Source organism: Bacillus rossius, chromosome 1 (genome assembly GCF_032445375.1).
Source record: "Bacillus rossius redtenbacheri isolate Brsri chromosome 1, Brsri_v3, whole genome shotgun sequence".
NCBI classification, from domain to species: domain Eukaryota; kingdom Metazoa; phylum Arthropoda; class Insecta; order Phasmatodea; family Bacillidae; genus Bacillus; species Bacillus rossius.
This window is the reverse complement of record NC_086330.1, coordinates 340,943,428-340,965,598: the sequence shown is the minus strand read 5'-3', so window position 1 is coordinate 340,965,598 and position 22,171 is coordinate 340,943,428. Positions and strand designations below refer to the sequence as shown.

At 36.8% G+C, this 22,171-nt stretch overlaps 1 protein-coding gene across 3 annotated transcripts in view; it reads right to left on the bottom strand.

The window, feature by feature from the left end:
• The window catches only part of LOC134528127 (protein spaetzle), a 156,460-nt gene that overhangs the window by 25,942 nt on the left and 108,347 nt on the right, over positions 1 to 22,171 (bottom strand). For 2 of the 3 annotated variants that reach the window (XM_063361439.1, XM_063361440.1), the window contains exons 2-3: positions 7,499 to 7,547; positions 2,604 to 3,263 (exon numbers count right to left, since the gene is read on the bottom strand). In XM_063361439.1, the coding sequence (XP_063217509.1) occupies positions 2,604 to 3,263; positions 7,499 to 7,547 (709 nt within the window). The remainder of the gene's footprint in view (positions 1 to 2,603; positions 3,264 to 7,498; positions 7,548 to 22,171) is intronic. The other variant, XM_063361442.1, reaches the window with a different exon arrangement.

Sequence of the window (22,171 nt, the reverse complement as noted above, 5' to 3'; positions counted from 1 at the left end):
GCTCTATACATTATCTTTTTAGCATCACTGTTGGATTCGTCTGTTTGTCGCAGTGTTGTCCGAGGTCATTTTTGTCTTATTTACTGTTCTTGTCGCAATTGTCTCGTCATTACTCCACTGTGTTGATCTGTTCTGGGATTTTTTCTGACTAGTTCCTTCCACGGAATTCTCTGAGCTGTCTGTGCATTTAACTTTTGACATTGGCTGATTTTGGCTGGTTCTCTGTGTGTTTGCACATTCATCTTTTTTTTTTGTCTGTTATTGAGGTTTCTTACGACATAACAGTTTAACCAGAAATGGTGTAAGTCAAAAAAAAAATTTTTAGATCATTTATATAAACCACTCTGTTTTTCATACAAGTTGTTATTGTAAAAAAAAAAAATCTTATTGTATGACCATCTTATCAGTAAAATTGGTCAAATGTAAACATGCCCCGACGTTACATTATTGTTGCCAAGATTATGATAACTTCAGAGCAGCAAATAAAACATTACTAACTTGCATGATAAGAGTGACAGCTCTGTGATGGCCAAGTATGGGAATATCTTGCCTTTTTAAGCTCCTTGGTATGTCTCCTCTGATGCTGACGTATCGCAGCTGTGAGAAGAAAGCCTAGGACTGTGCGCTGTCCACCCCCGTCCTCCCTTTTCCACCCCTTGTTCTGTCCCAAGAACATGCCCTACGTAGCTCCCAGACCAAATGCCGACCGAAACCATGGTTTGGCATACACGTGGGGCGAGAATGGTAGAGATTAATGAGCAAAGAAACACTCAACTGCAGAATGAGTTGCACGCTTGACTGAGCTTCCTAGATTAGACATAACTTTTAAAATAAAATATTATTACTTATTATTAATTTGTAAGGGAATTCCAGGCATCACAACATCTTATTATGACACTTTGCCACTGATCATAATGTGAGTTTATTCTAATTAGAAATGTTTACTAATAAATATAATATGTTATCAAAAATTGGAAGCATGAGTTATGAAGTAAGTTTTAAGGTCCTACACAACAATATTTCAGATACATTTCATAACTGTACCATTACCTAACTGAAATCTTGAAATGTTAATTGCAGTGTTTCAGGTATGTTTGAACTTAAATGCTGATGTGACGTTGACTCCGCTTCAATCATGTAGTTTCACTGTCACAATTATTTGTGTGCTTTTGATAACTTGAATAAATTTTAATTAAAACACATGTTCCTGAAGATCGGGTGAGTGAACATGGCAACAAACACCCGGATCTTCTAGTTTTTGCATGAGTTTGGTGAAAAAGTCTTTTTAATATTTTTCTACTAATAAAGATGCCTCATTCATTCTTCATCTTATCCCTGTAACAGTGTGAAGCTGCATCTTTGTCGCTTATTAGGTCTGTTTCATATACAGTCTCACCGCTAATCAAATGCATCTTACATTTCCTACAAGTAAGCAAGCTATTCCAGAACCACAGAACTACCATACTACTATGCATGTTACTCATAACACTGCTTACTGGAAACACTTCAACATTACTATGTCCCTTTTCGGTTGCCGTTATTACAATTATTTAATTATATGTATTTCTGAAACATTGCACTGAGAGACAGTATGAAGATCCCTGCTATATAGAAACAGAGCAGAACTATAGTAATGATAATGAATAGAGATACAATCATTTTGTGGAAAATTTGTCAGCTCGACTAGCCTCTGGATTCCTACACACATAACAATAAACTGTTAATTGGCTGTCAATTGTGGATTAATGAAGCTGTTTGATGTTAAGTACACTCACTGGCTTCTCATATTCAAGAGTTAAATGTTTAGCACTGGCGTGAAACTTTTCTAAAGCGTGTTAAATAAACAATTGACCATTGTCTCAAGATGAAAAAAGCACAGTTCTTTTAAATGCAGCGTGGTGGTAGAAATAAAATTCTACAATTTTGTTTCTAGCAACTTAGTTTATTTTTCATAGCCACAGGTTTAATTTGGGTAATATATTAGGTGTGTTTAGTTTTAAGAGTATAGCATACTGTTTATAAACAAAACTAGTTTATGTGACTCATATCCATTCCTCTGAATATTTTTTCATTTTAATTATAAAAACTATATATTATTTGTATACAGTTAATTTGATTTGCTAATTCATTGCATTTTGTAACTTTTTATTTATCCCTACAATATTTTCATTCACTGAATGGTTTAAAAAATGAGTCACATATTTTTGGTATTCTTTAAACATTTTTGATAAGCAAAAATCTATCTATTAATTAGATTTTTTAAACTTTTTTTTCAGGAGTACTTAAAATAATTATTAATAATTTGTTACTCCATCAAAACATTGACATAAAAAAAATTAGACTTTCTCACATTATAGCATAAAAATTTCATATTTATTGTTTAAATTAACATATAGTTTAACTTCTTTGCAAAAATTGGCTGTAAGGTGATTTTGTGATTTATCACATTACCACAATTTGAACACGATTCCCGAAACAGTAAAGTTAATTAAAAACTCTGCAACTTGGCTATTTTTCGTAAATAATCATATGAGATATGTGGATCCAAAAACCAGTTGAATTATAAAATAACTACTACTTTGTTTAATGAGATAGCAGGTTACCTGATGGTGATCTAGCAGGTGTTCTTGGAGTGTCAAAAGAATTATGGTGAAACTTTTCTGCGACATGAGTTCCGTTGCCTCCTTGAGCTGACCCTGTGGTGTGTCCCATCGTGTGCGAGGGCAGGGGACCTTTCGGTGCCATTTTAAGCTCTCCGTGGAACCTTCGCGCGTCCACCGCCCGTCGACTCTCTTCGGGCACGCTTGGCGGTGCCACCTTCAAGTGGGCGTTTCTCTCGTGGTTGGTGGTGGTGGCTTGCAGCTTGATTATCCCGTTCTGGTCATCGTTGTTGTTGCCCGCCACATCGCTCCCGGACTGTATGGACCGGTGCTGGGTCCGGTGGGCGCTTCCCTGGTTGCCAAGGGGCTTGTTGGAAGTCTGCAGCGGCGAAGCTCGCGACGAGTGTTTGTCGAGGCCCGAGTGATGCGCGTGATTGGGAGGCTGTTGCGCCGGTGGCCCTTCGTCGACGCCGAATCTCCTGTGGATGGCCGACACCGAACGCTCTGTGAATCCTCGTTCGGGAAACTGCCGTCGCTGATTTCGTGGCCATTCCTGGACCGGCTGGGATGGACGGACGACAGTGGGGCCCGAGTTTTTGTTTGAACTGGAAGTTCGCGCATCACTCGCGTAGTGCCGCTGATTCTGCCCAGACTCACCAGATCCTAAAAAAAAAATATATATATATACTGACATCGGTCTTTGAGGAGCTTATTCAACAGTCTTCCACCAACCACGAGAGTTTTAATATCTCACCTCAGCCTTTCCCCCATGTGCGAGGCAGTATTTACAGCTTGTGTATGAAATGAGTTGTAAGCTCTTCATGCCATTCATTGCACTCGTAACCTCAAGGAACTTTTTAAGGCTTCGTGGATGGGTCGTAACATGCATTTAGTCTTGTTACATGGCATGCTGAGTGACAGTGCGATGTTAATGCAGTTAATTCATTAGTTCCAGCACAAATTTTTTATTTTTTTTACAACTATTCATTCATTTTCAAAGCAAGACATGCTGAGGTGAATCCACTAAACAAGTTTACATGCTTTTTCAAATAACAAGGAGGTAATTTTAAATACATGTATAGAGATGGTATATTATCATAAAATTTTTGGCACCAAGGAATATATATAAATATATACATATATAGTTTACACATTTGCATATTGGACATTCTTTACAACAGATGCATTTTGATTGGCCTAGTAGCTTATGTTGCTGATCAAAGCCAGCAACATAAGAATGGTGTACATGATTAGTGTCATAAACAGTTTCACAGCCAATCACCATTTCTATACTTATATTGTTAAATTTCATGCAAGGTATTTAAAATAACTTCATGCTCCTGTTTTTCAAGTTTAAAAAAAAATTACTTGAAAGACCATTTTATGTATTTATAAAAAAGTTTTAATATAAAATAAATTTATACACTAGGAGATTATTTTACAATACATCCAAAAAAATATGTAGGTTCAGGCTTAGCTGTCTTGTCGCATCTTACTGTAGGAATGAATAAACAGTTTCATCTAGACTTGTTGATAAAAAAAGATAAAGGATTTTAGTTCATCTTCATGTTCAGTCTTCTCTCATGTCTAACAGCATATTGCTAATGTACAACAGAAATAATTTTGTATTTAACATTGACATGCTTATTATTATTACTTTTATTACTTGCCATACATGAATGATTTTCTTGACTATAGTGCAGTACAACTTTTTTAAAAACTTTTGAATTTTTGTTGTTTTTATTTTGGCTAAGAAGGCCTTTTTTATGTAATTATATGTCTGTACTAATACCAGTGGGGCTGGATGAAAGACACCATCAATGGTAAACCATAACTAATGTATGCCTCTTTATGTATCTCAGATTTTAATTCATAAATAAATTAGGGCATTAGTCTTCAACCTGCAGTTCACCAGGTGAATTTTTTTCAGTCTCCAGGCAATGTTTCAGTAAGCATTATTTTTGTGTAGCACCTCCACTCACTTCCTAATTCTATCTCAATGTAAACCTCATAAAGATCTGCTGTCCCACTCTGTTGAGCCTTTTCAATACTTAAAATCCAATTAAAATGATTCTCACATACCTTCCATTCCTATTGGTTTAAATGTTAAAGATGCACCAAATAACATGCAAATAGAGTTTTATTAACTACAGTGCAATGCACACATTTTGAACGGTAAAATAGAATTAAAAGTTTTTGTTCTATTGTGTTTTGATGTACTTTCGTATTATAAATTTTTAGTGTATGTAATGAATTTATAATCTTTGAAAAATGAATTTATAATCTTTGAAAAATGAATTTATAATCTTTGAAAAAATACTGGTTGGCAAATTTGAAGCAAATATTAATATAAAATATATTTTATGTAAATGTGAGCAATTTGATTTATGGTAGGTACTCTTGTCATCTTGCAAAATAACAACAAGCAAATTCTTTTAAGAAAAGAAAGTCATCGCAACTATAATGATGTTGTTATTACGTTTATTGTTACTGTGATTGAAAAAATGGTTGAAGACCAAATATTTGGGGGTTTATGTCTCATTGACATTGAGATTATTATAGAAGAATGAGTTGTGAAACAGCGAGATGGGGCGGTTACGGAATGCACTAGTCTGGGAAATAAGAGCATCCAGGGAAAACCCTCCAGCTCAAAGAAAAAGTCCACCACATTTTCCACTTGCATGACAATCAGGGACAAGATTATATGGCAAAATGTGATAAAACCGGATAACACCGAAAAACATGTCACTGCACAGCATTACATTGAAATGCAAGTTAATACACCATAATAGCACAGAAATGCAAGTTACATTATGTAATTAAGCAGCATTTAACCAAAACATAATTCAAAACACCAAACCCGTAACCTTTTAATGTTTAAAATTCAAGGAATGTTATTATTTCCGGACAAAAATTGTAAGTACCAAAGTACATGGATCATAAAAATAATTTAATTTGTTTCATTGTGGATTTCTTATTTAACTGCTTTTAAACTGCAAATGCTCACAAATTTGTTTTTATTGTACTGAATGTATCCGCCTTAGACAAGTTTATTACAAATAATGTTATGGTAAAAATGTAGCATACAAATAAACTGTTTTGGTGAAGTAGGCATCACGAAACAGTATTTATAAAGAAAAACAATAACACTGAAATCATCTGTTTTAAAAATGAAATTGGACTAAAAATAAAACCATAAAATCTAGTCTCTAGCGATGGGAGGGTTTAACCCCAGCAGGAATCAAGGCTAGACTGCTTTGGTAGAAAAAGAGTGCACTAAACCTTCAACTAACGTGACTCCTGTGTGAGAGTTTCTGAGCTGAAGATGCGTTGAACAATGTTCATCTGTTTGGAAATATATTTGTTCAGTGAAGGTTTACAAGCAACATCTATCTTGACATGACAGACAATAATGATTGTGGGATTCTGTCATTTTGAATGCTAGTAAAATATGTTCAATTGATATTGTGAATATATACAAACATCTTTCAAAAGGTTGAGGCAGTGCAGATAGCACCCAAGTACTTAGTATTACCTAATATTTAATGTAAGAGCATCTGAACATGTTATATGCTTTAACTGAAAAAAATGATATCAATTCATGATGCTATAAAATTTGAAGAAAGTGCTCAAGGTAGCCCATAAATTATTTACAAATAATTAAATTTGAAATTAATGATGATAATATTACATTTGTATATTAATACCAAAATATACTCTATAGCTATCATGTCATAGCTCATTTTTACTTTTATCCATTTTCACGCTTGCTTTAAAATTATTTTCACCAGAGCAGTGCTGTGTGTTAAAATATTACAATTTCATTTTTCTAAAAGTTCAATTTTTTAATGAACAGTAGAATAACAAACCTGAATTGTGTGCCACTTATACCTCGCAGGGTGCGGTGTGGCTACAATTTAATGATAATTTCAACGTTACTATTTATTTTCAAGAATAAATATTACAGATTGCTTTAACAAGCACACTTGTGATTGTAGATGTATTAACTTTTCATTTCGTAAAAAAAATATTAAATTTTATTGTATTTTGCAGAATCACAATTTTCTTACCTTTTTTTTTTTTTTACATATAATCAGCTCAGTATCTACATTATCTTTTTAGCCGTGAAAACCCAATCTGTTAGAGCAGTTTAGCTTCATTAGCTAACAACATTTTTCTTTCTCGTAAACTGTAAAAAATTGTGACATTATATCATATTTTTGTGCTAGTAGCATTTCAACAGCAATAACCTTAACTATTTATATATTACTGCTGCACTGCCAAAATAAAGTCTAATTTTCTTGAAAACTATATTAAAAAAAAGGTCAAGTTGCGATACAGTTATCCTAAAATCTTGCCTTAGCTCAATGTCCGTGTGTGTATAGTTTATTATAATTTTACACAGAATATGTAAATCTAATACTAAACAAATACTTAGTGGTTTATTATATATTGTAAGTTTTTTGCAAAGAATATGTGTAAATATTTTTCATGCAATTTAGTTGGTCAGATGAGCAATCTAAATAATGCAATATTCTTGTTTAAGTGTCCTAATATTTGACTTAGAAAATAAAATCTATTTACAAAATATTCCCAAGAACAAAATTATTTTTGGAAGTTGATGCCTTACTGTACTCAGTTAATGCAGAAATAGTCTTATTTAAACAAATAATTATTTCTTAGTTTTGCAGGAAACAACTAACAGTAATTTAGAACTTTTAGAACCCTGTTGAAAATAGAAAAAGTTTGTAGTCCGTGTGCACTTACAATCATTGTGTGTAAAACATGCATCTAATGCTAATGTGTGTTGAACATATTTATGTACATAATTACGTACTACGTTTAAAGACATGCATTTCATGATAATGTGCTGATTATTTTATACTTGTGAAATATACCTGTTGGAGTCTGGTTTAGGGACTGGGGGTATGCTCTCACCATACACACCTGTAAAACAAAAATTACACATAATATACATGTAATATGTTATGAAAAACTAGATTACTTACACATAAACTCACTTCATCACACAAAAATCTTTCAGCACAAATTTAAAAACCAACAAAAAGCAAACACCCACGGGCAGCTGGTGAAGTGTGGCAAACCATGATCGGCTTGTCCACAACTGAACATTCTCACAGCACGTGCCAAGGATCAGTAACACACTGTTCAAGGTAAGGTGAGAGACTTAAAAGGTAGGTGCTGCAAAGGAACAGTCAGATTTTTACAGCAGAGTACTCACATGAAATTAACAAAATAATTATTTATAAGCAATTTTAGCCTGTGCTGTGTAACATTGCTTAAATCTGACAGTTCTCAAAAGTAGTACCATTGGTATCCATCCTCCTGCTGTCACTTGCAAAGCAACACATGTTGTTTGTTCACCAATACTGACAAACTACTTGAAGTTGTCTACAAAACAACAGTGGCAGAAGATACTGTTACGAGGCTGCTAGCGATGTGGCTGGCCACCAGGTAGGCCCGCCCCTCCTCTCCCTTACAAGGAAATAATATTAGCAATGGTGCCTCCCCCATTATATATATGTCTATCTTTCTATCGATCTACCTATCTCTACTCATCTACCCATATCCATCAATCTACCAATCTCTATCTACCAATCTCTATCCATCTGCCTATCGCTATCCATCTACCTATCACTATCCATCTACCTATCGCTATCCATCTACCTATACCTATCTGTCAACCTATATATCTGGCTGTCTATCTCTCTCTCTCTCTCTCTCTCTCTCTCTCTCTCTCTCTCTCTCTTAGCACGGTCTCGGAGCCCCATCTGTGTGAATTGGCGTAGCTAGGATGCCATTAATTTCACCTGCTTTGAGTGTTCAGTCAGGGGACCTTTGACAACGCGGGACTTCAGAGGACAACGAGATCTTTCCACAGAACGAACCAGTAGGTATAAAAGAGAGACTGATCTGCAAGCTGCAGTGAAGTGAAGTGCAGCGAAAGGTCTGATGGCGATACCGGCGAATTCTCGGAGAGATACGGGAGTGAAGTGAAGAGGGTGAGTGAACCCTTGGCGAGCGATAGCGGACGACAACAGGAGGGGGCTTAGTGTGCGAAGATCGGAGAATCGGGGACCAGTGCATCTGGGATGATGTTGTGTACGTAGAGCGAAGCAGTGTGAGATGGGATTGAGGTGCGAGGTAAGAGACGAACTTTAGAGAGAGCCAAGCTCCAATGGGGAGAGTAAGTAGTGGACTTACAGAAGTGTGAGGGTGATTAATTTGTAGATAGTTATTTAAATAGTTGTTATTTAGTAAAAAATATACAACCGTACATAGTTGATAAATAAAACTCTTGTTAATAAATTGAGCTATACTTTCCAGGCCTGTTACAAAATGTAGAATTTTTTTATTTTTTTTTTGGAAATGACAAAAGTGGGAAAGTAACACGAGACAGAATATAAGTCAAACTTTGTCTATCACATTCCAGATAATATTAAAACTTTCAAATGTTAAGTAAACATTTTCTTGCAGCTAAGAAATTGTTAAAAATAAAACCTTGAAAGTACATACTAGTTCTAACATACCGGTATTGCCAACTGGAATGGTGGAAAGATGACTATATTCAAGTAACACTTTGTGCAGCTGTCGACAATAATCACTGTCAGAAGTTTGTTTGAAAGTGCTAAAATGTCCTGGTATGCACTGTTCTTAATCTCATTAAAAAATATATGCAATAAAGACGTGATGAGAAGTAAACAACTGTGTCTACTTGATCAATGGTTTGTCTATACAAGTATTTTAATTGTGTTTTAATATTATTACATCATTTATTGTAAATACTTAAGAAATCAAAAAAAAAGTATTGTTTTTGTATACTTCAAATTAAATAATTTTTAAAAGAAAAATAACTTTTTGTCTTTGAGAAGTATCTATGTTGCATGCGTTGAAATATTAATACAATATATATGCTGCTAACCTAAAGAAATGTTTTAAAGATCATAATAATAATTGAATTGCGTGCCAAAATCAGATTTCACTGACACCATACGACCCCACAGCTTCAATATGTTAGTGAACTGCCTTCTAGCCTCGCACAGCGTGCTGCTCACCAGCTTGCCTCAGTGCTCGTCAGCATTACACGAACAACTGATGTCACTGAAACCGATAGCCAGCTGAAGTCGTGAATATCGAAACCCTCAGGCTGGCGGTGCTCTTGCAGACAAAGGGTCAAAAGGAGCCCCAAAGTTGGATGAACATTGTGTCTTCTGTCAGCATCTGCATAAAACTGGGTCCACATTTAAAATAAAATAAAAAAGAGGAGAGCGCTTAACAGGCCATGCACACAACTGTACACTATCACCTGTATACGAACTACTTATGTGTTGGTTTGAGCAAATGAAATTTTTGCAAGATTATAACATATGTGTCAGTAAATAAGTACCTATTTCAAGTACGATTCTCCTAAAACAGCTGACCAGCAGCATGTTAATTACTATTTTTTTTAAACTAGAACATTTTCTTTATGACATTTCACTCTAGGGTGGATCCAGAATGTTGACCAAAGGAGCGTCAAATTAAATTTTTACTAACAATTTTAATACATTTAGAATTGAAATATTTAGTACATTTTATTTGTGGCTCTAAAGGTCATGTTATCTATAGCATTGCAGTAAAATAACACTTAAGTAATTTTTTGTACCATCATAATGAATTAGGAGAAAATTTAAAAATTGAGTTTGGGGGTGGGAGGGCCATGCCACTATGCCCCCCTCCCCCGGAGCCACCAGTGATTTTACCCTACTTTTATCACAATTAATTTATCTAGATGATTACAATGAGATATGCTCAATATGTAAATTATTAGCAATTTCTGGTCACCATATGATAAATAACTTATAAACAGTTCCCAACTTCCTCCAAAATGTCACAACTCCCTTTCACCACCACAAACACAAAACTTAACTCACATTTACTGTTGCACTATGCATATGTAACAATAATTAGATATTTATTTATTTTCCCTCCCATGTTCAACTGTGGAAGAGGGAAGAATATTTTGGGGAGAGAGGGTTAAATCGAGAGAAAAAAAGTGAGCGAATCTTTCAGTATTCGCCAGAGATGTGTAACATCTAACCTCAGTAACAAGCAAATTCATGCGTTCTCATGCTGCAAATACACTTAAAATACGAAAATCAAAAACGTAATTTAACGTAGAATTCATTAAAATAATGGTGAATGTGATACCTAAACATATGAAAACTGTGTTCCCAACTACATTTCTTGACGCGAATCACAAGTAGTTTCCTCAACCGCCGCTAGAATTCGTTGCCAGAGCAGCTACGTCGACTATCGAATCATTCGATTTCCAGATCGAAATTTTAAACTACATAATTAAACGGCTCCGATTGAAACCGAAAAATACTTGAATGAAAAAAAAACTAAGCCCCGGTTTTGGACCTAATTCTCGACAAGTAGTTTTATTAAAATACTGCCAATCTTGTTAAAAATGCATTAAATAGTTAAAACTATAGAGTTTTGACTTTGTGAACTTTGGTTCGCACCATCCGCCACAGATGGCAGCACCGTGGTTGAACATTTCCGTTCCGTTCGCTTAATCACTCCCACCAAAGGGAAGCCTAAGATGCACATAAAGTTCTGCCATTCTCGATTACACCCGAACAATTCACCTTCGGACAACCTCGGGTTTATTTTTATATATTTATATGTCTCTGTTTATTTTAATGTAGCTATATTAGCCTAAATAACCGTCCATAGTGTTTTAAAGTGTTTTAATGTAGCTAACCTAACCGACCACTTTTAATATTTCAATTCATTTTCCTGCGCAACACTAAAACAAATCCCGAAGTTGGCCGAAGGTGGATTGTTCGGGTGTAATCGGGAATGGAAGAACTTTATGTGCATCTTAGGTCTCCCCCTACCAAATACCCTGTTCCGGTAGCCAAGATGTCTGCGCGTGAAAAACCAGCGTAGCGCGAGAGAGACCTAGCCTTAGAGCAGTCTCGTGACTCTGCGTCGGCGGATGACCAGCCGCTGGGAACGAAACGTGTTGTCCGTGACGCACGAGGCCAGTCCCCGAGCTCGCGAGCTGCGGTTGGCTCGGCTCGCCCAGAGCCGTGGAAAAATTTTCCGTTCGCCTCGTTCTCGACCCGACACCGCAGATCGTCGCGAAGAAACGCTACGTTGGTGGATATTAAGGACCTGCAAAACAGTAGCTGCCCTAGACTTTGCTTGGAGGGGGGGGGGGGGGAGAAATATTTACTTTTACGAAGGCCCTCCACAGGGGCATTTGGAAAATAATTAACTCTTTCAAACAAAAATTTAGAGTCAACCTGGAACTTTTTTTTAAAGAAATTTTTATATTCTTTCCTGATTAATTATCATCGGGTCGGGTTTATAAACGGTTAAGTTTTTGGACATTTGGAAAAAAATTAACTGTTTCAAACAAACATTTAGAGTCAACCTGGAACTTTTTTTTAAAGAAATTTTTTATATTCTTTCCTGATTAATTATCATCGGGTCGGGTTTATAAACGGTTAAGTTTTTTTTCCTAATGCAAAATCATGAATTAAGATATATGTATTGACCAGCACTTCAATCTACGTGCTAATAAAATTTTAATTTTCCCTTTCCCATCAAGTCCATATTTTTGACAGAAATACAAGGGTAAAAAAAAATTGAAATAAAAATTAAAAGCGCCGGCATGGGGCGCTGGGTGATTGTCCGGCTTGCCCTTCCATGGAGCAGTTGGGAAGCGTGTCTGTGAAACGGGTTTGATGTCAAAACTATGTAATATGGAAAAGTTCCTGTATACTTTAAAGTTTTCTGCTTATTGCGTGCATGTAGGCCAAAATATGAGCAGTGCACAGCATACAAGCACCATATCCGGAGATTTACGCGTCGGTTGACCCCGCGTTAAAAACTCTCGGGGCCGCCCCCTCCCCCCCCCCCCCCAACCATCCTTTAGAGGAAATTTCCGTGGGCGAGTACCACAGGTTTGCGCCCCTGCCGATGGGTATAAAAGCGGCGACGCCAGCCTCCGAGCGAGTGAACGCGCGCGACGTGAGCAGGCTGGTGCATTAGGGGACTGTGTCACAGCGCGGACGAGTGTTAAGTGCGGGACAGTGTATTAGGACAGAGGTGCGAGGTAAGAGGCGAGCGGTAGGCACAGCCACCGTCGAGCCGAACTCCAGTGATAAGGGGGGGGGGGGGGGAAGCGAACAGTGAAGGAATGATTAATTTGCGGACATACTTTTTTTTTGACGTGAATACGTCTTTTAAAATTGCTTTAATAGTGGGAGACAGTTAAAAAAAAGAATGATAACAAAATCGGTGGGATACAGTTCGGTGTTGCAGCTAAATATCTATCATCTCCGTCCAAAGCGACCCTGGTGGTGGATGACTACACTCGCCATCCACCCAGCTGTTAGTCATCAGCAACTCTAGAGAAGAAAAGAAAGTTGAAAACGACTTTCCGAACTAGACAGAAATAAACATTAAAAAAAACAACGTTTCACTGTTTGTATGCCCTGCAGAGGTCGTCCTTTCGCCTAATATCTTTGCAAGGGCCTACAAGGCTTGAAACAGCGCAGAGCGCTCTCCTCAAACCATGCTTCAAGAAAGGGAAGCCTGAGATTCACTGACTCACTGTCCAACCCGTAGCTATAGCTTCTCTCACGCTTAGATTACAGTGCAGAGTAAATAGCACCCGCACTGTTGCCAGATAGATATTACTAATGATAATGAATACCATCGTTTGTTAATAGTTTCAATTTTTATTTTTGAAGTGAAACTTCTTTGGCTGAAGGGGCTACAATTTTCGAGCGTTACGAAAAAATTTCGATCGTATGAGGGGAATAGTTTACTACGTGGTGGGGGAACCGGTAGAGGAGGGAAATAGTCAGCTACATTGTGGGGGGACCAGTAGAGGACGAGACGGAAGGAGAGATGTAGAAATTACGCAGCCGTAATGCTACGGAATTCTCGTTAACGCTGCATGTGTTTTGTCTACTCCTCAGTTTTCGTAATGGCTAACGACTGACGCTACCATATTTGTTTTATTTAAAGTGCCTACAATTTATTTATTCGCGTGGTAAAGAGTTATTGATTTGTGCTGCTAACTTTATAAGTATCACTCACTTTTATGTAAATAAATATGATTGAAAATGTAAATAATGTATCTCTATCTAGACCTAATAAGCAAGATGGTTAACTTCTGTCGCGCGTATATTCCACGAACACACTTTTTTAAATATTGTTTTTTGTTGATTATTGTTAAGACCACAAAATAGTGCCTATTGGCAGTATTATTACAGTTATAATAATTTTTAAAGCGAAAATAATTCAATGCTAAAAACTAATGACCTATTATTTCAAAGGAGGATATAGATATATATATATATATATATATACACACATACATACATACATAAAGTTGTGACAAAACTTGTTAAAACTAAGATGGCGCATTTCAGTTGTCTCTCTTTGGAAGTAGAAATGGAATATTTTTAGATGACAGAAAAATGTATTTCCAATATTCTCAATCCAAATTTTTCTTTTAAAAATACGATATTTTATAATACCTACATTTAAAAAAAATTAATTACATTATAAAGTTATGTCGAATACTTTTATGCTCTATGGCGTGTATATCTGGCAACAGTGCACACCGATCTCCAAACCAAGGTCAGCACTAGAGTAGCAAAAATCATGCATTGCAAAGAGAGAGAGAGAGAGAGAGAGAGAGAGAGAGAGAGAGAGAGAGTACGTACCCAATAAAATGTACAACGCAAACCAAGGATGAAACATGCCGTATCCGAAGTGACACCACCTCTCGAGGAAGCTCGTCCTTGCGACGTTCTTGCGCGCATCTGTCAGGGGACTTCCCCATGTCCGCCAACGTGCGCGTTCCGTAAAGGCGCGGGGATCCACCTACTGCCCCTCTCTCTCTCCATCCTCCCTTCTATTCTTCAACCGTTAACTCATTCAATCCCCCGCTGTGTGTGAAACACCCAACACCTTTTTCTTCTCGCAAACTGATATTCTATTCTTTCATTCGCCCCGATATCCATCCCCACCCTCCTAAACGCATTTCATTGAAACATTTTTTGTTTTGTTTTATAGTCTGTATCGCGCTTATTTCAGTGCAGAGTAAATAGCGTACACTGTTGCCAGATCGATGCAACAGCTTGTTAACATTAAGTTTTAATATTTTTTATTATATCATTTGTTAATTTTTCTAAGACTATAAAAATAGTGTCTACGGTCAAATAATACAGTTACAATTATTCTGACCGGAAAAAAATAAATACTAAACACAAATTATTATTTCGCAGGAATAACACTATTTGTAGCAGTTAGTCTTTATTAATGCAAAGGCGCTTCATTAAAGTATTTGCTATGCTAGAAAGAGCCAAACGTTTTGATGTTAAATTATATAAAAATTTTAACAAAAAATATTGAAACCAAGATGGCGTCTTTCAATTAGGTTTCAATTTAAAAAAAAACTGAAATGTTACCCAGAAGATGTTATCGATGACGCACAAGAAGATATATTTCCAAATTTTCATTTCATATTTTACTTTACAAAATACAGTGTTTCAGATAAATTAAAAAATAAATGAATTACATTACAAAGTTGTGTATAAAACGTTAGTGCCATTTAGCTCATATATGTCAACAGACCACTCCGAAACAAGGAAAGCACTAACAGCAGAAATCATGCTTTGGAAAGAGAGAGTAAATGCCCATTTAAATGCGCACTGACTTCTGAGGATGATACACACTGTGGCAGGTATATTCACGTAATATACGGTGCAGTTAACTATCCCTCAATTTTTTTTCACGCACAAGTAAACAATTTTAATTGTAACATCCATCACAATTTAAATACATACTGTCGTGTCATAACTTTGTATCCTGTCAACCGGGTTTTCTGGAGGGCTTCAGCAAAGTTGAAATTCTGCTGTACTGTAACAGTAGTAACGAGCGCTGAAACTGTACATTCAAACTTTTGTTTACGTTTTGTTCGCCGTTGCTACTATACCTGACGTAAATATTTGTTTTTTTTTACAGGTATAAAAAATATTTACACACTGTTTTGTATTTTAAACACTATTTAAGGCATTTTAAAGACGTTGCCAAGTGACAGTTTTTTTAATTGATAATTTTTAGATCGTTATATTTCGTTTAATTTGATTTCCTGGACAGCGCCATGTGATTGGCCGAGGCTTTGGCGGCGCCTCCAACTGAGCGCCTGGCGCCAGGGAAGATGGGAAATTGGGACGTTTTGGTCCAGCTGGTGAGATTGCAGCTTCCCGTCGTGACCTCCTGACGTAAGCACCAAAAATACTGTAAATTTTTCGTGTGCGTGCGTGATTTACGTGTGTCGGTACGTTCTTTAAATTATTCATGCAATGGGGAATTTTAATTTAATGAAGTTTTTTTTTTTTTTGGATATACGCCATTGCAGTTTTGCACTGTTTGTAATGGAAAAATTCCGTAAATCAAAAATAATTAAAAATACAAAGATAAAAAATTCACAGAAAACAAAACTGAATCAGCTGATGTCGGACAAACGGAACCAACGATGACTCTAAACAAGTATTACGGGCAACACAATGACGACAGTACGAATGTCACACAGCATAAGAATACCGTTAAAGTAATTTAGTTATTGAAAAACAATAATATAACAAACACAGACGAACACAGTGCGCTAAAAATGACGCTGACGAACACAGAAGATGAGTGTGCTGGACACTGCATTCGACATTGTGCACAAAAAAGTTTCGCGCGATCCGCGCGTATAAACAGATTGCGAGTGCCAGCGTATGCGGTCCAGCTAACCTGCATCCAGGTAGGCCTTATTGAAACGGTCGTTGCAACACTTTTTCAGTGACACCCTGCAGTTTCCGGGCCCTTTTCAATGTCGTGTTTGTGTGAAAACTTGTTTGTTTGTGTGGCCTAGGCTTGAACCTGTTTAATTACAAACAGTTATATTGTTTTCTCAAGACCTAGTTTTAAATAACACAAACGTAAACAGTCAAACCCAGAAAATTAAGGTCAGAGGTTTTGAGTAACGGAATTTTATTGCTGTTTCGCTCTGAGTTGGCCAAATTATAAGCAATTATAAGAAATAACAATTTGAGAATTTAATAAACGTTGATAATATTACTGAAAACCATATTGACTTTTGTATAGGTAGTGTCCAACATATCTGGCAACTTTAAATATTATTATTTTTGTTCTTCAACATTTTATTTATTTCCGGAATAGTGTTGGAATGATCTATTGTATATATAAATAAATTTACTTTTATTTAATAATAATTTTTTTTACCATTTCTATTCCCATTCATGTTGGTTGTCATTGTATGTCAAATCCTACCCTGTGCAGTCGTTTCAGAAATTAAGTATTTTATTTTTAAAGATATTCATTACAGTAATAGCGAGAGTGATAGATACTTGCACACAATAGCAAAGAATAAACAAGTAACAGTCCCGTGCTGACACGGATTGTATGTAACAGAGTTAAGAGCTATAGTTCTGTAACAGAATCGAGTCCCAAGAGGGGCATTAGTAAAGGGATAGTGTTCTTTAAACTGCCAACTCACTATTCGTTCGTTTTCCTTCGGTACATCTCGAGAGAGTTTAACAAGTGGAATAATGATCTATACAATAAAAAGAACATCGTGAGATTCTATGCAAGTAACAATGCCCTTCAAATATGACCGTCTAACAAGAATGCCAAAACGCAAGAAAGTTGAAAGTTCAACAATACTTGCGTTGCGCTATTGCACCATGCGTAGTTTATAAATCAGTTATCTAAAATGTGTTTTCTGAACATTTTACGTCTTGCGTTTTTTGCGCTCTTGCGATTTTTGCATTGTTTATAAACCCAGCCTTAACGATTCGCTACGCAACTTAATCAAGAAAGGCGCTATGCCTTCCTGCTATTACCCGCCTCGTTCCAGGAAAATCCGCACAACTAACGCGTATTTGGAGGCAAGTAAAAAAAAAATAGTTTTTGAAAGTTGGTCATGTTCCGGGGAGCTGGCGTAACAACGCGTAAACGGCGCAGCCTAGAGACACAACACGAATACATATCCCGACAGCAGTTTTATTTGGGATGAATAAACCCAATAAACACTGGAATCACAATAGCAGAATAGGCGCGATGCAATAACAATAAAATTTACTTCCTAGCTAATTACGTTCGTCACTCGAATTTAACGATTAGAAAAAAATTATATTTCCATCGCGTCGATGTTACTGAAATACATCTCAGAATTTTGTTTTCGAAAGATGTGAGACTGGTGCATTGGTAATATTATCGTTTGTATACTTTTAAAGGATTTGTTAACTAATTTTATCTGCGAAATCTTCGAAATGTGTTCACGCACAGTGATTTTGCTAGATGAACGTTAAATATGCTCAGGAAATATGCAAGAAAAAAAAATTATGTACTTTTACACAGATTCCTTTGGGAACCGGTTGTCAAGAAATAGTTTGTAATACCACAAGAAATATATTGTAACTTTGTACAACAAATGTCTGTGGTTATTTTTGCATATATTAAATACGTTTTTTCGAGTATTCCTTTCGAAAATTGGCACATAGTTTTATATTTTCAAATTGTAAAAATGTTTTAACCATGGAAAAGAAAATAGAATATTCAACAATTATACTTTCTTGTGTTTTATCATACGTATTATGTGCGCAGTTAATACTGGACTGTTATTCAGGCAACTGTTTACAAAAACTATTGAAGGTACTGGGGCAACACAAGGCATAAAAACTCCCGGTAAGAATTGAGTTTTTTTCATGTAAATGTACGAATTTAAATATCTGTGATTTTACATGAACAATCCTGTTCTATTTACAAAAACATTACAGTGAGGACAGTGGCGGATACAGCCTCGAATTCTATGAAAGCAGATGACCGCACTTGGTACGTTATATCCTTTTTACAGTTCAATGGATAGCTGGTAATTTTAAAATTTGATAGTTCCTTTTAAAAAAAATGTTATTTTTAAGCATTTATGATGTATTGTTAAATCATTATCAAAACAATAATTTTTATCTTGTGTTTAATAGTATAAATGTTTTTAAAAAATAAGCACATAACAGTAGCACTAAAAATGTTAAATAATAATTTTTTATAAAAAATAAAATAAACATACTCCAGAGGTAAGGTGAGGACTGAAGTAGATTTATCTTCGTCCTTTCCTTTTTTCTTCTTCTTAAGACGAGTTTCAATTCGATCGACAAACATCGGCTGGAGGTTAATTACGAAAAAGCTATTTGAAAACATTTGTACGGCTTATGGTCTAAAGGGCTTTCCAAGACTGGTAGGCCTACATAAACGCCTTTGAAGCTGGAGATGAACAACTGGTTTGTTGCAAATAATATGAAACTCAAAAGTCGAGAGAGAAAAAAAAAATTATTTACAAGCACCGCTAAACCTGTTGCTGTCGTAAAATAATCGCAATAAAATTCTTAATTTGAGGTTGTAGCTACCCTTATTTCCCTTATATTTTTAGTTATTTTTTTTATTAACATGTTACAAATTTGTATGTTGCATGGTTAGTTAATAAAAGTTGGAAATTTATTCAGGCGTGATGTGAGAACTGCAACATTTGAGACAAGTTGCGCGACACAGACTATAGCTGCAGGACCCAGGCCACGGAACTGGCTACACGCCGTGGTGGAAGAAGCGATACAGTGCCTTCAGGAGAGGGCTTCGGCCACCGACCAGTTTTCGAGGAAGCGGGATTCCCCCCCCCCCCCCTTTCCCCTTCACACAACGGTCGTGACCTCACATATCGCGACGTTGACCCCCCCCCCCCCCTTTCCCATCACCCTTTCTCTCAATCATTCGCGCTTAAGTAACCTTCGATGACCGTCAATAGTCCCTGGAACGGTAATCCTGGTGTTTCGGAGCCCACAATGCCTCTCAGCATTCGCCCGTCATATTCTTGTGAAGGAGAAAAAAAATTGGAAATGAGTTTGTAGTATCTAATGTGTTAATAGTTACCCAGCTGTGAAAACGGTGAGTGATTTTTTTTATAAATAGCAGATAACGTGTTAATTAAAAAAGGTGTACGTATTACCTTTTTTTTAAAAATGAAACTATAGTAAATCCTATTGCTAGCAACTTCAAATGCGAAATAGGCAAATTTAACGACGTACCACGGTCAAAAATATGCTAGTTGGTTTCGGAGAAATTACGGTAATGCCAAGACAAGCAACCGTGTGTCGTGGGGACTTTATTACAATTGAGGCTGTGTGAAAACTAAGATCACCATTAACTTCAACTTAAGACTACGCAAACATTTTCGTAATCAAGTCGATGTCATGTGTTCAATGTTTGTTTCGCAAATTTCTCCTCTTTCCGTTCGCACAAGATTTGGTTGATTTTCGATCAACTCAGTCAACCAAACCCACTCATAAATCAACTAACTTTATTTCACAACCCTGAAGAATTCTGCTGCAATGCAGCAGCGAAACGCCGGTACTGTTAACGTTCCGAGCTTTTTGACACTAAGAGCGGTATTCGAAGACGTTCGTCAAGGTAGCGAATAACCACTGCCTTTTTTGGGATACAGAAGTAACCTACCTCGCAGGCGTATTTAGGACGTGTCCAAACCGAATCCCAACAAGGAAACATCTAGGCAGCCGTTTTAATAAAAAAATTTCCTGCGTGTGGCTATAAACTGGTTTTAACGCATTCTAGCGGACGTTTCGCAATTGTTACGGAAGAATACTAGAGATAGCAGCACCATCGTACAAAAATGGAACCACCTTTATAATTATCTCAAGTACTTTTTTTAAGTTGCGATTATTTCTTGTTGTGACTATTCAAGTGTACAAAATGTATTCCATGAAGATTCATTTTGCACACCAACACGCTTGGTTCGTCCCAAGATGATCACAGAAGTGACTGTATACGAGTTAATGGCGCCAGACGCGGGTCCGCTCTCGGGAAGCCTAAGATGTACATCAAGTTCTGTCCCTGCCCGAACACGCCCGAATATTCATATTCGGCCAACCTCGGGTTTATTTATATATATTTATATTTCTCTGTTTATTTTAATGTAGCTATACTAACCTAACCGTCCATAGTGTTTTAAAGTGTTTTAATGTAACTAACCTAACCGACCACTTTCAATATTTGAATTCATTTTTCCTGCAAAAAAAATAAAACAAATCCCGAGGTTGGCCGAAGGTGGATATTCGAGCGTGTTCGGGCAGGGATAGAACTTGATGTACATCTTAGGCTCCTCATCCGCTATCTGGACGATATCAACGAAAAAGTGAGCTCTGCGCTTGCGCGGAAATTCAGGCAACAGATCGGCAAAGGATAGGACATTAGAATCCGTTCCCCCAAGAATAAGGTACTAGTAGAGTCCTACCGTGCTCTAGGAATACGGTTAGGGTACAGGTGTAACACCTAAACCCTTATTTTTTGTGTCTTGGAACATCGGCCTTAAGTGTCCGATCATGATTCTGACAGCACCATCAGAGCTGGAAGTGAGATGATGGTGGAGGACTCTGGCTTCGAACCGACGGTTACCCACAACTTGCGCGACGCGAATGCAGTAACATCTTAACTATCGCATATGCGACCCGCTCTACTCGTTGGTACCCACCACTCCCACATTAGAGTGTGCCTTAAGCACTTCTCGATGCGATTAACGTAACTCAGCATGCGCTCTCGCTGAACATAGCCCTGCTCTCGTCCTAGTTCATTCTGTCCCGTTAAGCCTCAATCACAATATACATTGCGTCCGTCCGTCCGTCCGTCAGCCACCGAGCGATTTGCGTCCGTCATAAATATATATACAAATATATTTCCAATTCCAATGCTGATAGCTGTTGAGAAAACTTAATTTTGGAAATTAAAATTCTCTAATGAAATATATTAGTTAAACAATAATGTAAACTAAATACTTACAAACCATTTAAACACATTCAGACCCCAATGCTTCGCAGCAAAATTTTCAGAAAGACTGTATACAAAAACGCCAAAACAGAATATTTTTACAGGAACCAAAATAGGAGGTTAGGAGTCGCATTAGGCGACCTGGTACTCCTACACGGGCCTCGGGGTTCGATGCCAAGTTCGGGTACTTGGCCCTCTAGGCCCGCACTGGCGATGAAGAAATCCCTGTTAGACAGTTGTGATAACTGCTTGGGGTTGCTTCATTAAGCAATGATTCTGAGTCCATGAAACACAATTTTTTTTTTCCTTCACTGTGGTATTTATTTTCACCATTCCAGAATTACCATGCGTCACTTCTGTGACTCGGAACATTTTTTTAAACAGCTTTTGAAATGTGTTCAAACGTAAGTTAAAAAATTATTTTGGAAGCAGCTAAACAATTAAACAAACTTTAATACCGTCTGATATAATAAGATTTGACACGCAAAAAAAAATTCTATAATTTCACCCGTCCGTCAAAATTATGAAGTTACCAAACTTTAGACGGATGGACTAACGAAAATTTTCTGGCCATCTTATCGGCTGCAGGTCACGTGATTGAATGGAGGATGCCAGTCAGCGGTATTCCTATGCAACAGATG